The 16,566-nt window shown below is 30.0% G+C and overlaps 1 protein-coding gene and 1 pseudogene across 1 annotated transcript; both read left to right on the top strand.

Moving 5' to 3' along the window:
* The first annotated feature begins 161 nt into the window (after positions 1 to 161).
* LOC146881881 (uncharacterized) lies at positions 162 to 2,404 on the top strand (annotated as a pseudogene).
* A 7,707-nt stretch (positions 2,405 to 10,111) lies between these two features.
* On the top strand, positions 10,112 to 13,860 carry LOC114168156 (tricyclene synthase EBOS, chloroplastic-like). Its single transcript, XM_028052890.2, has 7 exons — positions 10,112 to 10,369; positions 10,474 to 10,744; positions 11,416 to 11,794; positions 12,391 to 12,609; positions 12,702 to 12,840; positions 12,938 to 13,186; positions 13,343 to 13,860. The coding sequence occupies exons 1-7, from the start codon at positions 10,142 to 10,144 to the stop codon at positions 13,667 to 13,669; spliced, it is 1,812 nt and encodes a 603-aa protein (XP_027908691.2). The 5' UTR covers positions 10,112 to 10,141; the 3' UTR covers positions 13,670 to 13,860.
* Positions 13,861 to 16,566: the final 2,706 nt, after the last annotated feature.

Raw genomic sequence — 16,566 nt, 5'->3', positions numbered from 1 at the left:
GAGACCCAAAAATTGAGTAAGGTATTTAAGATCCATGAAATGCCACAACAAATATTTTATAATAAATTGCACAATAAAGAAATTGATAAGCAATTAAGGAGGAGAGGTCCCACACTTTTCAACCTCAAGTTAGTCCAAGTCAAGAACTGAAGTGAGTTCTCATGCCTAGTTCTCAACCTCTAAAACTTGAAGTACAAATTCTAACCCGAATTACACCTCAAGTAAATATTCAACAAGGTCTTACATTTTCATTTTCCCCTCCACTTCCATTTGCATCTCAAGCAAGTATTTAACAAGGTTCTAAATATGCTTACCCTCCACCTCCATCTGCACCCAGCCAAGTAATTTGTTTTATCATATTTCATGAATAAGTATTATGTATATAATCTGTTTTACATTAGATTTTGTATATATCAATTTGATTTTATATTCAGTTTTAGGAATATCTAACCAATTTATTTTTAGGAACCTTGAAAGTGAGGATATCTTTAACTAGCCAGCCCCCAATTGCACCTCAATCTAATTTTCAGCCACCATATCAATCATTTCATGTATTTGAACCAACAATACCAACGACATTACATTCATATTATGAAAATGAAGAGGAAGAAAATGAGGAGACTGAGTTCCAATAGATGAACAAAGGCCTGCAACCCGAAAAAGAGCATGGTTTGTTAATGTCGTTAGTAAGCAACTATATACAAAGTATTACATAATATATTATACATATATTTGTCTTTATAATAAATTAGTAACAATTATTTTCTCACACTCCGTAGATGATCAGGGAAAGAGAATTACAAAACAACTATGAACCAATGATGTGTGGCATTCATTTACCTCCTAATGAAAGGATTGTTGTGCAGTGGAATAATGAGGGTCAACCAATTGCAGATGGTGGAGCATTATTGAATAGGTTCTTAGGTAGCATTGCAAGAAACTCTAATTCTCTTCCTATTAATTATTCTAGTTGGAAGAAGATTCCTAAAGATTATAAAGAAGAGGTACTTAAGAATATTATTCAGGTCAACATTGTAAAAGCTTAATGTATGATTTAATTATACTATAATTCTTGTTAATTTTAACTATTTTATGTTTTGAAGGCTAAGTTTGATGTCCATTCCGATGTTCATATAAGCCACATCCTCAAATCACTTAACATAAAGTGGAGAGACCACCGACAAGAATTGTGACAACTTAGAAATGATGGAACACGTACTGAAGATGAATTGATCACAATGGTTCCAGTGGAAATAGATAGAGATCATTGGGATTCTTTTGTGGATTATCGACTAAATTCAAAAACAAAGGTATATTGAAACTATTTTTCATCAACATCGTTCAAGTTAATGATTATTATATTTATACGTTGATGATTAGGAGCATGCTCTGAAAAATAAAGATAATAGGGCAAAGCAAACCATTGCTCACACATGTGGATCTAGGAGCATTGCAAGGAAAGAGATGAAATGGTGACAATACTACATATCTTGATGTGAACTTTTTGTTTCAATTTTTGGCTTTATGTGTCATATATTTTTTCTTTAATTTTATAGGAAAAAGAGTGTGGCCACAAGGTTAATGAAGGAGAGGTATGGATAGCAACACATAAACATGCTAATGGAGCCTTTGTGAGTGATAAAGCGAGGGAAATCAATGTGAGTTCAATTCTAATAAAGTCTATAATTGTCAACCATACTTTGTGTTATTTTAATTAGTTTCTTCTTATGTTCTTTGTAGGAAAAAATTCAAGTATATGAATCAACATCATCATCATCTGTATCAAAAGAAATATCAAGTACTGATTCCTTAGCTTTTGCTTTCAGAAGCCAAGAACATTGTGGACGTGTTAGGAGTTTGGGTTTTGGTCCTTGCCCATCTAAAGTGTTTGGCTCCAAGGGTCATTCATATAATGGAACATCTTCAAGTTATCCTTCTAATGCTCAGTTACAAAATCAAGTTAATTTTTTAGTTTTGATCATGATGCATTACTTTTATCAAATTTGACATTTGAATATGTTTAAAGTAATATGTTATGTAAACCAAGATTGTCAAAAGAGCTCCATTTTTTTTCTTCAAAAGTAGAAAATAAGAGTTATTTTCTCTATTTTGATTAATTTGATTAATTTTGTGTTTTAAAATAGGTTTCTACATTGACATTCCAACTCAATGAAATGAAGGCAATGGTTAATTTTTTGGTACAAAATCATCAAGGAGAGTTGCCTCGTGATTTTACTATGCATCATGCACTAACAGTAATATTTAAATCTTGATTAAATTAATATATGTTTGATATTATTATTTGGAAAGTTATTAATTATCATTATTTTTTATATGTTAGGTATCTGATCAAGGAAGTGTTCCTAACGAAGAAACAAATGATCAACATCCAACACCGCATTAGATGATAATTTTCGTTTACTTTTGGAATTTGTCAACAAATGTGCTTCTAGGAAACTTTTGGTTAATTTTGCTAACAGGGAACAACTCTAATTTCCTTTAATATTTGGTTTATTGTAGGTAGATACTTTTAAATGCTACCTCTCCAACATTTATTATATTAAGAGCATTATGACTGCTAGTCCACTACTGGTACCATTTGAATGAATATTTGCATTGGTACCGTTTGAATGAATATTTGTATTGATTGCTTATTTTGAAGTGGTCTTGGAGTTTTTTCTTTTTATTTAATGAGATGTGTTATGAAAATGAGTGCTTTTTATTTTGGTTGTATTGTCAAATGTAATCATCCTCTAAAATAATAATGAAAACCATAATGTTAAACAATAAATAAAAAATTCCATAGAATAAAGTTCTTTTCGTACTCAAAGAATTAACTAAACAAATCAATTATCAGAAAAGTACAACTTTAGCATTATAGCAATGTCATGCACTAACTTATATAAAATCATATTTTACAAAATTCTTTTGTAAATATATCAATATGTAAAAAGATATTTTATGCCATCAATGTAAAATTGCTCTCTACTCTTTACTATTTTTTATCTCAATTAAATAACTCTACATTTCACTTTTTTTTTCTTTATTTCTATTCTTTTCCACTTCTTTTCTATTCTAAATAAAACATAATAAGTGGTTGAGAATGTAGTAACTTGCGTATCATTAGTGATCTCTATTAAAATTGTCTGAAACTAAAATTATTGAGATATGTATATAAATATTATTTAAATAGGTTAGAGCATCATAAATGCTTTATTATATATAAAAATGTTTTTGCTGATAAAAAATATAACTTGTCAAAAAGTTTTGTTGATAATAAAATAAAGCAATCTCTACAACAATGTCTACCACTTATATTATAGGGCAACAACCTCCGAAAGTTAGGTAGTAAGGATAGCGAAATGCTTAAAGTGAGTGATGGGTAGGAATGTAAATGCGATTTTTAGGGTATGGATAGTAGGTTTTCGTATTCTGAGTGATGGATAAATATTTGTTCTATATTCGTATTTATATTTGTGTGGGTATCCGTTATGTAGGTATCTGTATATTTTTTTAATATCTACGGGTCTCCACAGATATTTACAAAACAAAAATTTAATATTTAACAATATATTTTAGTCATAAATTTAAATAAAAACACAATACATAACATTCATAAATCTCATACAAAGTGTAAATGTCTCATTTAAATAGTGTTGAATGGCAATTTACAAAAAAATGATGACTTTTCAAAATAAATTGATAAAAAATAACACATTCAAAATCAATATGTTAATGTTTTAACCATGTTTTTTCTTTAATCTAAATTAGAGTATAATGGGTACAAGTATCCATGGGTACGGATACTATGATATACGTATCCGCTCTATTAACATGCCGGTATAAAAAAATACATGTACTCATTACCTGTGGATATCGATTTATAATATTCATTTCCAACTTGTTGCGGATTTTATCTGTAGATACTCGTGGATATGAATTTTTTTGACATCCCTAATGACAAGAGTCTAGATAGATCTCAAGGAGACGATGAGTTTTGATGAGTTATGTTGTAATATTTTATTTTTATTTTTATTTTTTGTGCTTCTCTTTTATCTATATGGGTTACCCTTTATCTCAAAATGAGTTTTTATGTGGTTGTTGTTTAGGAAAAATGAAATCAAAGAACTAAAGTGGGCTCTATAAATTATAGCCACGTAAAGCTTTAAACAAAAAATTCAATTTTTTATGATGATACCTTCCATTTGTTAAAAGTGTGAAAACCACAAACTTTCCTTATTGAGTAAGTGGTAGTGCCTATCTCCTCTCTTGATCGTGAAGTATAGAAAAGTTTCTGTGTTGGACATAATAAAAATGTAGTGATCATTGTTGGACTAAAGAAAAAGTTTGTTCCTAGATTTATATATATATATATATATATATATATATATATATATATATATATATATATATATATATATATATATATATATATATATGATTGAGTGTGACAAAACTGAAATAATAAATTAAATAATACTTTATTGATAGTTATGTTTTATAATACATAACAAATAGTTAAAAATATTAAAATAATAAATATCGGAGTAACTAATTAAACTTTGATATTTCATAAATTAACTTATTTTAATATACTTTTATTTTGAAATACATAGATTTTAATTAAACTTTGATATTTTATAAATTAACTTATTTTAATATATTTTTATTTTGAAATACATAAATTTAGAAAATTAATGAGTACATAATAAATTTACATTTTTTAATTGAGTCTCTATGATTAGATATGTTTATTAAATGAATGACATGATGATTAAGTGGTAGACATAATTACTACATTTGTCATTCTTATCGCCACATATTATTTTAATATTTTATAATTTATAATTTTATTATAATTGTATCATTTTATAGTATTATATATTTTAATTTTAATTATAAGATTATATAATTATAAAATTTTAAAATAATGAAATAACATATGATTATATTTTTCAAGATAACCAGGTTAACCATTCAATAAATCATATCTAATCAATTAAAAAAATTTAAATTTATCATGAACTTAAGAAATAATTAAGTTTTTTATTTATTAAAATTTTATAATAATTATTTATTTTAATTCAAAAATTATTTTAACCCTAATTTATAGTTTTTATTAAAACGTTCTTAAAAATTATTTTACAAATTATTTTTTACATATATATATATATATATATATATATATATATATATATATATATATATATATACATCAACTTTAAATTTTCTCACCACTCTCCACTCTCTTTTCTTTAATATAAACAATTCAACTTTTGATTATTCTTTCTTTCTTTCCTTTATTTTCTTTTTACATTCTTTTTTCCATTTCAATCAAACAAAAAATGTGTGGTGGTGTGGTGATTGTGGAAGTATAAAAATCTGATACTTAAAAAAGTTACAAGTATTTGATATCTTTATACAACTTGTTCAAAGATTTGTTGTGAATGGAATAATAACCCCTCAACAATTAATATCATTTGGGTGCTATTGTCTCGTAATTGTCCACAAAAAAATTGAATAGTAAGAGTAGGGACATGCTTGAGTATTGGTTGATGAGAGTGCAGGTACGTCTTATGGAGATGATAAATTTTGGACTTGGATTTTGCTTTAATTTATTTGTAGTTTTGTGTGTGCTCTTTATGTATATGCTAATAATGAACTTTTGTGCGGGTTGTTGTAAAAAAAAATAAAATCAAAAGAACTAAAATGTTTTCTATAAATTATAGCACGTAAAGCCTTAAAAAAATGCAATTTCTCATGTTCATACATTCCATATTTTGTGAAAGATTGTGAAGCAACCAAAAGTTTTTAAATGACGACGATTCTCATTTAATCACCACCACAGAACACTTTTTAATGAGAGTTAAATATGATTTTTGAAGACGATTTTCAAATATTTGAAATATAGTTAAAAAGTGTAGATCTATAACAAATCTCGAGTTTGATTTGAGATGATAAAGAGCTGATAAAGCGACAAATTTCAAACTTTATTCGGGACGGTAAAGAGTCGTCTAAAGTGATGAAGCCGTCTAACTAAAAGAGAGCCACATAGAGATTGATCCATATAAACTAAAAGAGCTTGTTTGTAAAAACAAAGAGAATGAAACTCCCTTTTATTACATATATGATGTTGTAGTCAAGAAACTAGGTTTACACTTTCCTTTAAGTAACCTTGAGGAAGAAAATTTAATCTTGATGAATGTCACTTCTATTCAACTACACCCAAATAGTTGGGCATTTATTAGGGCTTTTCAGATTCTATGCACATACTTTGGCATTAGTCCTTTCGAAAATGTGCTCTTTTTCTTTTACGAGTTTAAGAAAATATTCTTGGCCTTCTAAGGGCTTTGTGAGTGGTGTAAGTGGTTGAAGCGTTCTGTCTTTATTCCAATCCTCTTTCAAAAACTTTAAAGGAAGATTTTTCAAAATTTGATCTCCTGCTCATGACGATAACATTTTAGAGGGCTTTCCCCTTTATTTGATGAGCTCGCCTCATAATCAGCAGGTTCGTAGGAAAGAAGATTTGGATAACTCTAGAATGCAAATTTACATTGCACCTTTAAAAAATTTTAAAATCTCAAAAATACCATTTGACCATTTGAGCGAAGTAATGTAAATCATATTCTCAAAATTATTTTCGGATATATACTTCGAAAAGTCAACATCTAGAAATAATTTTGGGATGTGATTTGTGTGACTTTGCACAAATGATCAAAGGTAGTTTTGGAATTTTAAAAAATCATGGAGATGCAGAAGAAAATTTGGCGGTGCAGGAAGAAAGCCCACGTCTCAAAATTGGGCTGCCCCGCAAGTATTCGAAAAAAAATTCTGCATTTTTGCTATGATGGGCTATAATGAATACTTAACACAAAGGCAATTAATAATGCAAGCGTAAGATCTATATGATGAATACTTAACATACAACTTTTAATCACTCAAAGTTATAACAGACAAAGTTCAAACTTCAATAATGGTGGAGAATATAATCCTTCACAGAATGTGGCCTTATCTGGAATAACTTATTAATTACCTGAAATTCATAAAAAAATACAGAGAGACCCAAAAATCGAGTCAAGTATTTAAGATCCATGAAATGCCACAACAAATATTTTATAATAAACTGCACAATAAAGAAATTGATAAGAAATTAAGGGGGAGAGGTCCCACACGCTTTTATTATTTTTTGGAGCGTCGATTTAGAGCGTTTAACTGACTCTCCATTACAATAAATGTTTCAACAAATTAAGAGTTTAACATATTAATTATAATCGGTGTTGCGTACGCTTAACTCACTTTATTAATAACTACTAGGGTTCCCTTTTCCTTGGCGCAATATTTTAGAAGCTATTATTTAATATTTTTGCAGTAACTAGTTGTAGATAAATAAAATAAATCAACGCTAGATTCTCGCCTTTATATTTATAAAATGCTTCTGCAGTTTATTTGACCAAAACCATCTTTAAAAAATTGTTATAGTTTTAAGAAAAACACAAAACAAGAAAAACGTGCTAGTTTTTAACACTTCATAGAACTAAAAATAATGTTCCTTAAAAGCAATCACTTTTGACGTCTGATGCACTCCGTGTTTCTCAATTGACCCTTCATTTACACGTGTTAGTTATGATAAAGTATCCTAGGAAAAATGAAATTGGCCACCTCGGACTGCGATTTAAGTGGATCAGCATGCTGTATAAAAAAACCACAATTATTAACGTGATCAATAATCAGTTTTTTTAGCGATATAATATAAATAATTCAAATAATATATTCAAAATTTATATATTTATATATATTTTCATTGTCATTAGTTAAATAAAATAACAAATAATTTGATATAATTATAAAATAAATTTTATATATTTACATAATTGTTTTTTTTTTCTTTCAAAATTTTGTCATTAGCAGTTCAATAAGAAATTAAATTTTTAGAAATTTTGTTTTTTTAATGTAAGTATCATATATCGTCTTAGAAATTCATCTTCTATTTTATTTTCAATTTTATTTTTTAAATATTTATTGTAAAAAATAATTATTTTAATTACAAGAAATTAGAGATGGAAATATGGGCCGACCCGTTTAGGCTCAACCGTTTAAAAATTGAAAAACTTTAAGAAGTTCACAAAATTAAGTAAAGACTTTAGGGAGTTGACATACACAATGTATTCTTTAAATTTTAGCACATTAAAAAATATATAATACATGTCTTTTCCAGTTATATAAGAATTTGGAACGTTAATGCATGAATCCATAAAAATTGTAACTAATATACACAAGTACAATATTTTTTTATGCGGGCTGCGGACTTATGTGGCCGGACTACTGTGGGTTCACTACCCTAACCCACCCCATGTTTTTTTCGCGGGCCTACGGGCCGACCCGACGAGCCAGGCCCATATTGCCATCCCTACAAGAAATTGTCAAATAATGGAAGAAAATTTCTCAATATAGAATTTACCATTGGGTTTCTCCATTAATTCATCGATAATGGATCAATTGTTTAATTTGTTGGTTTTTAAAATTTTATGACCAATATTTTTGTTAAAAAAATAAGTTTGAAGTTCACGCTTTGTGCTTTGACTATTTTTGTGATAAAATTTGTTCGTAAATTCATCAATAATTTATTTTTTTAATTTATCAATAATTGAATTGTTTTAAAATTTATCAAGAAGAGGACAAAATAGAAGAATCAAATCACAATATTTACTGACGGATAATTGATGGATAATTAATGATGAATTTTCACCGTTGGCAATTATTGATGTATTTTTCCTATCCATCAATAAAATTTAACAATGAATTTTTTGTCATTGTTAATTCGTTGGTATTTTTTTTTTCTTTTGTAGTGTATGTGTTAAAAGAGAAAGAGCTATAATAAGATTAATTAAATTGTCTCTTATCAAATAATGACATTTTTTAAGCATGATTTATAAATTTTTCAAATTTAGATGATTCAAAACATCGACAATAAAATACTAAAGTTGAAATCTTCATTTGTTCATTAAAATTTAAAAGATTTTTGTAACAAAAGTACATATATCCTTAATGTTAGAAAGGAAAATTTATTGATATAATTAAATTGATTTTGAACAAAAATAAAAATTAATATTGATAGATGTAATTAATAAAAGAAAAATATATGATAATTAAACTCTAATTAAAAATGTTGTGAAAAAATATATTAGTTAACTTTTCCTTTCTTATTTTAAAAATAATTTGTGTATGAAAGGCTTTATGTTTACTTTTTATTTAATGGAATCCTAATATTTTTTAAATATAGTCAATTTAGTTTCTTGTGTTCAATTGCCATTAATAATTCTGTCACGTGTTAAAATATGTCAAAATATAAAAGGTGCAACGTGTTAAACCTTTTTAGAAAATATCAAAATATAAAAAGTGTTAAGGGTCTCACGGTACCACATGTCATGTCAAACTAAGAGTAAAAAATATAAAGGTCAAAATAAATTACATGACTAAATTCAAAATCAAATTATTAATTATACCTAAAAAATACTATAATATAAAACTAAAATTTGACTATTAAATGGGTAAAAGAAAATTATTCTTTTTAAATGAATAAGCGAATCCCAAAGTTAAAAAAAAATAAAAAAACTACTTTAATTCTCATATTTTCATTGTGTATATACACAATTTTAAAAGTTTGGGACCATATCATCCCAACTTCTATCATCATCATCCGCCTCTATATATATATATATATATATACTAGTGTAAACACAGGCGCTATCGCGCCTGTGTGTACGCATTTTTTGAATTATATTAATAATTGATGATATTGTAATGTTATTAATTTAATAAACAAAATAAAAAAATAAAAGTATATTTATAAAAAATAAAATAAAATGTACGGAGAAAATAAGAGAAAAATAACTGTTGATGAATAGTAAGAGAAAAAAAGAAAAAGGAGATAAGTAAATAATTTTATAAAAACTTGTAAAAGTAACCGTTAAATTTTAAAAATTTAATAAATAATTAAATTATAAAGGGTAAAGTTGGAATTATGAAATGTGGACACAAAAGAGGGAATCCCCTTTATATATAGTTATAGATATATATATATATATGAGACATCCCAAAGCTAAACATTCACAGTTGCAGACATAAGCGAGCCTTCAACAAAATGACTCTTGTGAATCCCAAGTTCCTCAATTCCTCTTTTCTTCCACATCTCACCTTTCCCAAACCTCTCAAACCACTACTTCTTCCTAATCTTCTCCAACGTAGGATAATCTTCCCTCGCTTCAACGCAACCACCACAAACGTTAATGTTTCCGAAAGAAAATCTGCAAACTTCCAACCCAACCTCTGGACTTACGACTTTCTGCAGTCCTTGAAGCATGCCTACGCTGTAATTCACTCAACCATTATAATTATTATACATACTCTCCAAATCCTAAACTTTTTCTTACTCACACGCGTATACGTGATTTGTTCTTTGTATAATGTTTTTAGGATACAAGATATGAGGACAGGGCCAAAATACTGCAGGAGGAAGTGAGGAGAATGATAAAGGATGAAAGTTCAGATATATGGCACAAACTTGAACTCATTAACGATGTGAAACGCTTGGGCTTGAGTTACCATTATGACAAGGAGATATCAGAAGCCCTTCTTTGGTTTCAATCTTCTGCAAGATTTAATGCCACAATCGTTAACAGAAGTTTGCATGAAACTGCTCTGTGCTTCAGGCTTCTCAGAGAATATGGCTATGATGTCAATGCAGGTATACCTAACGTTATAACATTTTCTTATTTAAGTTTTATTTATTTTTTCCAAACAACTATTTGTAATATTATTTAGTTTGTAAAACTACCATTAAAGCTAACAAATAAGCATTATTAATGTTTTGCATTGATTCCTAATAAAAAACGAAGACTACATCTATATATAATCTCACTATGTTTTTATTGTTGGAGAAGAATAGAAAAGGAAAAAAGAAAGTGGCGAGGAAGTAATTAAATGAAACTTTCAACTGTTATCTTTTAGGAAAAAAGAAGAGTGAAGAATAGTGTGGAGATAAAAAAATAAAATAAAACTTGATCATTTTACTTTAACAAATATTATACCATCCTATCAAACAAAAAGCGAAACAGTACACATACACAACATACAAAAAACGTAGGTAATGAGCTGTTCATGCACATAGGCCTTAACATCATAAACATATGTATGTATTTAAACTCTGCTGGGAACCACCTGTTAATGCCTTCACCAGTCGTCACTGTCAGTGCCTCACTAATCAGGAAAAACTACATTAGTATTTATTTTGTATTCTTATTTTTATGACATCTACAATTTAGATGGTGGCATATATCCATGTACTAGGTTCACGTGTGTATTTTGTAGCTGCAAGCTGTGTGTAAAGTAGGCTTGATTTGTTGTATAATCATGCAGATATATTTGAGAGGTTTAAGGAGGAGAATGGTAATTTTAAGGCAAGCCTTGTGAGTGATGTGAAGGGAATGTTGAGTCTGTACGAGGCATCGTTTTTTGGGTACGAAGGAGAGGAGATTTTGGATGAGGCCATGGTGTTCTCTAGCTTCCATCTTAGGGTTGTCCTCAACAAAGGTGAAAGCAGTAACATGGTTTTGGAAGAAGTGAATCATGCATTGGAGCTTCCACTCCATCACAGAACCCAAAGACTGGAAGCAAGGTGGTATATTGAATCTTATACTAAAAGAACAGACTCAAATCGACTGCTGCTTGAAGCAGCAAAACTTGATTTCAATGTTGTGCAGTCAACACTGCAAAATGATCTCCAACAAATGTCAAGGTCAGTTTGAGTTGGAAAATCAACAACTCTTTTTCCATTAACTAAAAGATTGTCTGTCGGCAATTAGACCACAGTGATTTTGATTATCTTGAAAATAAAAATCTACCGCACAAACAAATTCTGCTCAACTACCCATCACGAATGTCAAATGATTAATCATATTATTGTGCTTTTGAAAAACTATACATGTCTTCAGAAAATTCATGATTATGTTATTCTCCACTTAAATTGTTTAATCAATTAATATATATATATATATATATATATATATATATATATATATATATATATATACTTTCACTATGTTTTAATTATGTGAGAAAGAAAATAAGGACAAACTTGAAATTGGTGGGGGAAGTTATTAAATGAAAGTTTCAATTATTATCTTGAGGAAAGCGACGTGTGTACAAAAGTGGGGAGAAAGAAATATTAAACTTTATCACAACTTAATTTTAATAAAAAAGAAAAAAAAGTAAATAATATTTTTTGTTAACACTTAGTTTCTTAAAAGAAATACAAGATTACTGTTTTATGATGTTCCCTTTCAATTACATCTTTGGAGATATCTTATTTTTGTTTATTGCATTGTGATGAAGGTGGTGGAGGGGAATGGGACTGGCCTCAAAGTTAAGTTTCAGCCGAGACAGACTAATGGAATGCTTTTTTTGGACGGTTGGAATGGACTTCGAGCCTCAGTTCAGTGACCTTCGCAAAGGGTTAACGAAAGTTACTTCCTTAATAACTACAATCGATGACGTTTATGATGTCTATGGCACCTTAGATGAATTAGAACTTTTCACTGCAGCGGTGGAAAGGTAACTTACATAAACAACTTTGATCATTGGCGTATAAACTACTAAAATTATTAATCATTGTACTAAGTAAAAAATGTTTTTTATTGCTTCAGTTGGGATGTTAAAGCAGTTCAAGTTCTCCCTGATTATATGAAGATATGTTTTCTGGCACTGTACAACACTGTCAACGAATTTGCCTATGATGCACTTAAAGAACACGACCAAGATATCCTACCCTACCTTACCAAAGCAGTGCGTTAATCATAAATCATAGCAATTATTTCTTACATTATATATACATGTTAGCGCAACATTGAGATTAGTTTTGTTTTTGAATTGAATTACACAGTGGTCTGATATGTTGAAAGCATTCCTACAAGAAGCCAAATGGAGTCGTGACACACAGTTTCCAAGATTCAATGATTATCTCAACAATGCATGGGTCTCGGTCTCCGGGGTAGTTATACTCACCCATGCATATTTCTTGCTAAACCACAACATTACAAAAGAGGCGCTTGAATCCTTGCACAATTACCACTCCCTGTTACAGAAATCATCCATTATTTTTCGACTTTGTAATGATTTGGGTACATCAAAGGTAATTTTGATTCCATACATAACCGTGTTATTCTTTAACAAAACAGAACCACAAGCAAGCATAGTTACAAGTATCAAATGTCTTGTAACTCAATTTTGTGACAGTTTTAGATCATTAAAACATAGAGGTAATTGGTCTTGTGTTGTAATTTTGCAGGCAGAGTTAGAAAGAGGTGAAGCAGCAAACTCCATGGTATGTTACATGCGAGAAAGTGGTGCTAGTGAAGATGGTGCTTACAAGCACATCCATAGTTTGCTAAATGAAACGTGGAAGAAGATGAACAAAGATAGAGTGTCAGAGTCTCCATTCCCAAAAGCTTTCGTAGAGACAGCTATGAACCTTGGAAGAATTTCTCAGTGCACATATCAGTATGGTGATGGACATGGAGCCCCCGACAGCACTGCCAAGAGCCGCATACGATCCTTGATAATTGAACCCATTGCACTCTACGGGATGGATGCATTTCCACAAGTTATTTATTAATGGATATCTGCAAAAGAAAAATAAATTAGTTTGTACATAGAGGGTTTGTTATCTTTGTATTATCTGGTTATCTTCCGAATTAGTTTGTACATAGAGGGTTTGTTATCTTTATATTATGTGGTTATCTTCCGGTTAAGTTGTTAAAATAATTTCTTGATTCTAATAAAATAATTTTGTAACTTCCTATTTTACCTATTTTTTTCTTCATCTAATATATTAATGATGTGCGTAAATTAATTTTAAGTTAAATAACACATAAAATATAATCATTAAAAGAGTGATTAATGCAATATAAAACTATATAAATGACCTAAATTGAATCAATTGTTTTCCAAAACTTGAACCCTTTAAAACAATATAATGATTTTCCAGCATAAAAGAACCGGTTATTGTCTTTTTCATTGACTATAAAGAAAATTGTGCTTTTCATTTTCATATATGGTATTAATTCTGAGATAGCTTTGCACTAATCCATCTTAGTCTATCTAATGTTTTATAATTTATATTTGTTATATATATATATATATATATATATATATATATATATATATATATAACAAATATTAAGCAGTTGTTTATCCTTGTATATTGTCGGTAAAATTTCTCAGAAACGGTTTTCGCGAGTCGCGAAAAATGATCTTGTGTGAAAATTTGTCAAGTTTAAACTATTAGAATAGGAAGAAACATTTTCGAAAAAAAAAAAGTACATGAAAAGTGTCTCGGAATATATGTTTCTTGAAAATATGTCGCAATCAAAGTTTTGATAAAAACTAGTTCAGAAGTAACTAAGTGTTGTTTAAATATATAATATTATTAAGACTCTCGTATCAACAAGGAGATAAAGGAAGTAAAGAAATTTAAAAGTTATACTAATATAAATGAGTGAATTCTGTCATAAATTGAGAATATGTCTTCTTGGTGCGGAAAATAGATAAAAGGGATAGAATCGTCAACTCACATATGTTTGGATAAAAACTTAAAATTCATTAAGATTATACTTGGAAAATTTTCTGAATCGATGTTATTCAATGTTATTATTTTCAGTTGATGTTGAGCACAATTCTTTTTGACCGACATCGATTACGATTATAATTTTTACAATATGGATGGTTAGAGAATTTTTGCCGACCTTTTTTAGTCAATGTTTAATAAAAAAAAATCCAATTAATATTGATAAAAAAAAAACATAATTAAGGGAATGTTTCATTCACAGATTGATAGGAAATGAATAAAACTATCCACTTTCCAAAGGCCTAGCCTAAAACTTATTCGTTGGATCAATTAGGATGTGGGAATGTCTTTTTTCATTATAGCATTGTAGAGACTTAAATTCAGTGATTTCACTTGAGAGATGAAGAAAAAGATAAGAGAATTATATTCTAATATTTTTATTGGTAAGTCCATTTTTGAGGATAAGATTTTTTGTTGTTGAGAAGAATTGTTACATAGCTAAGAATAATAATAAAATATAAAAAAAATAATAAAAGAAGTGAGGATAAGAAAGAAAAAAATGAACATTGTACCATGTTGTCATTTCTTCTTCATTGCCTCCTTGGACAACCATATTTGTCATTTTCTTTTCATTGAAATTCACCTTTAAGCACCATTTTTTAGAAATCAATCGCACCATTGAGTAGGAGCGTTTTGGACCGATCCATTTTCAAAATAGGTTAAGTTTATATTTACTCTATAGGATCCTTCTCCTTTAGGTTTTGCATTGGTAGTATTTTGTAAAATGAGTAAGGACACTTGAGAGAAATGATCCTCTATGCTTAATCTACCTTATACTAAAATTGTGTCTTCTTTGGATATTTTGTACTTGGTATCTAGTTGGGAGTAGCTCAATTAATGGAGTTGTGAAGATTTAGCTTCGAGAAAAGTTATTTTAAGGTAAAAAAGCTAGAAAAATTTAGAATACTACTTTTTAAAAAAATTATGGTGGTGATGAATATGTTGTGATATTGAACTCAGTTTGTGAAAGTGATTATTTGTGCTGGTTTTACTTAATTGAATTGGATAATTGGAGTAAATTGGTTTGAGGTATTAGTTAGGGGTGGGCATGGATTGGATATTTAATGATCCAATCCACATCCATTTTATATCCAAATAATTGGATTAGATTTTTGACCCAAATCCATTTTTTTAACAAAAGTAGTTTGGATTTTTTTAGAATCCAGATCCAAATATTTGGATCAAGATTTAAATCCAATCCAAATATTTGGATCAAGTTTAAAATCCAGAATCCATTTTTAATAAAAGAAATTTAAATTGAATTTCTTAAAACTTGTGTCATTAAGGCCCGAATGACTCGGATGAGATCGACGATCCGGACGGACCCGACAACCCGGATGATCCAGACGGGCTCGACGATCCGAACGACCCAGACGGGCCCGATGACCCGAACGGGCTCGACAACCCGAACGGGCTGGACAACCCGAACGGGCCCGAAAACACAAACAGGCTCGACGACGCAAACGGGCCGGACGACCCGAATGGGCCCAACGACCCAGACGGGCCAGACGACCCGGACGGACAGGTCCAAATAGTCGGGCCCAATCGGGTAGTCGGGCACGTTCGAATCGTGGGGCCTGTCTGGGTCGTCAGGTACGTCAAGGTCATCAGGCCCGTCTAACTCGTCGGGCCCATCTGGGTCGTAGGACCCGTCCGGGACGTCGAGCCCGTCTAGGTCGTAGGGCCCGTCCGGGTCGTAGGGCTCGTTCGTGTCATCGTGCCATCCGGGTCGTAAGGCCCGTGTAGGTCGTCAGGCTCATCCGGGTCGCCAGGCCCGTCAGGGTCGTCCAAGTTGTCATGTCCGTCCGGATCGTCCGGCCCATTCGGGTCGTCTGACCCGTTCTTGTCGTCGTGCCCATCCGGGTCGTAAGGCCCGTGTAGGTCGT

The sequence above is a fragment of the Vigna unguiculata genome, chromosome 11, assembly GCF_037176805.1.
Source record: "Vigna unguiculata cultivar grain cowpea cultivar isolate G323 ecotype 2 chromosome 11, ASM3717680v1, whole genome shotgun sequence".
NCBI classification, from domain to species: Eukaryota; Viridiplantae; Streptophyta; class Magnoliopsida; order Fabales; family Fabaceae; genus Vigna; species Vigna unguiculata.
This window is presented reverse-complemented; position numbering and strand designations above follow the sequence as displayed.